This window comes from Wasmannia auropunctata, unplaced genomic scaffold (assembly GCF_000956235.1).
Source record: "Wasmannia auropunctata unplaced genomic scaffold, wasmannia.A_1.0 LD335976.1, whole genome shotgun sequence".
In the NCBI taxonomy this organism is placed as follows: Eukaryota; Metazoa; Arthropoda; class Insecta; order Hymenoptera; family Formicidae; genus Wasmannia; species Wasmannia auropunctata.
The window spans coordinates 1847706-1849368 of record NW_012026914.1 but is presented as its reverse complement, the minus strand read 5'-3'; the positions used below and the strand labels follow the sequence as shown (position 1 = coordinate 1849368).

The 1663-nt window shown below is 33.3% G+C and overlaps 2 protein-coding genes across 2 annotated transcripts in view; one reads left to right on the top strand and one right to left on the bottom strand.

Annotated features, from left to right (window-relative positions):
* Window positions 1–4: 4 nt before the first annotated feature.
* Window positions 5–1663, bottom strand: part of LOC105454779 (cytochrome P450 4g1-like) — a gene marked incomplete at its 3' end in the record, with an annotated part of 2597 nt that continues 938 nt past the window's right edge. Inside the window, exons 4-6 of the mRNA XM_011697655.1 lie at window positions 1239–1656; window positions 972–1040; window positions 5–110 (exon numbers count right to left, since the gene is read on the bottom strand). Of these exons, the coding sequence (XP_011695957.1) occupies window positions 5–110; window positions 972–1040; window positions 1239–1656 (593 nt within the window). The remainder of the gene's footprint in view (window positions 111–971; window positions 1041–1238; window positions 1657–1663) is intronic.
* Window positions 138–1220, top strand: LOC105454774 (cytochrome c, testis-specific-like). Its single transcript, XM_011697651.1, has 2 exons — window positions 138–485; window positions 679–1220. The coding sequence occupies exons 1-2, from the start codon at window positions 359–361 to the stop codon at window positions 861–863; spliced, it is 312 nt and encodes a 103-aa protein (XP_011695953.1). The 5' UTR covers window positions 138–358; the 3' UTR covers window positions 864–1220.

The following is a 1663-nucleotide window of genomic DNA, read 5'->3' as shown; positions in this document are numbered from 1 at the left end:
AAAGTTTCCATAATAACTCTTTCGAGATATTTCATTTCTAAAGTATCTTGGTATGTACATTGTCTGTCGCTATCGCCAAAAATTCCATCCAATTCTTCGTGCACGCGAGCCTGCACGGTGAATATCATTTAATAAATATTGTCTCCATTTTTTGCCAATCTTCGGTTGGCAGCAATTAAGTCGGTTGTAAAAAGGAAGAAGGAAAAAACAAATTATCACGAGTATTAATCGAAACCGAGCAATATATCGATCACTCTCAGAAATAACTGAAGATCGCGAAATGCAATGTTATTGAATTACCATTTTAATTTAAATTAAATATAAATTTAATTAGCGGCAAATAAATAGTCTGTTAAAGATGGGCGATGCGATCAACGGTAAAAAATTATTTATGAAATTATGCGCTAAATGTCATACCACGGAAAAGGGTGGAAAACATATGATAGGTCCTAACCTGCACGGCATCGTGGGTAAAACTTCTGGAAGTAGGTTTTTATTAATAAGAAAATTATTAAATAAAAAAAAATTTAGAAGAAAACATTTTAACAGTCGCTTAATAATATTTAAGTACACACACACATACATATATATATATATATATATATATATATATATATAAGCTACTATAAATGACAATGTAGAAATTTAATTTATGCGGAACTGTTTAATTTATTCTAGCTATTTCGGGATATAAGTCCTCGCCAGCTATGAAGGAAAAAGCTGTTGTGTGGGATGAGAAGGCTTTAAGCGATTACCTCGCATGGCCAAAGAAATTCATTCCAGGATCATCAATGGTGTTTATTGGCGTCAAGAAGGACGAAGAGCGAAAAGATTTGTTCGCTTTCTTAGCTACTTTGAAGTAACCGCGTTTTAATAAAATAGCACGCAGCAGTTTTTCAGCGCAAATGTAATGTGCAAACCATGAGGATGTTAGTGTTATTAATTATAAAAAATAGTGATAATAAATGTACCTGAATATCTGGATGATTTCCCAAGACACAAAGTGCAAAACTCGAGCCAGCCGCTGTGGTATCATGACCCTATAATAAATCGATCGAATAATTATTTTCTTTTTGATACGTAAAACAATAACTTACGACTTATCATTTATTATAGCAATGCAATTCGCGATGTATTTTGTAGAAGTTAAGAAAAGTTGAAATTATAAAAATTCTCGTTTAAAGATTCACGATAAAATTAAATCTATTCTCGAAATGAAATTGCGAGTATTGTTATACCTCAAACATGATGGTATTTACTTCTTCCCAGATTTCCTCGTCAGTCCATTGCCCATTCTTTTTCATTTCGAACATCATTTCTAAGAAGGCGAGTCGCTTTTTCTCACCTATGTCATTCTCATCGATGTCATCGAGATCATCTCTTACGTAATGCATACGACTAGCGGAACTGTCTTTGGCATTTTCCGTGTTTTCGGTCGCATTCAAATTTTCCATTAATTTACCATTTTGTTCTTCTTTTAATTGTTGACCCTTTGTATGTTTATCTTCGACGTCCTTTGCTTTCTCCTTAATCACGTGTTCCGTCAGTGTATGAATAATATTGAGCAATTTCTTTTGATACTTGGCAAGCTTCGTAAATTTGAAAAATGCGTCATATCGTAATGACAAATCGTAATGTCTTCGATGTATGATATCGCTCAATC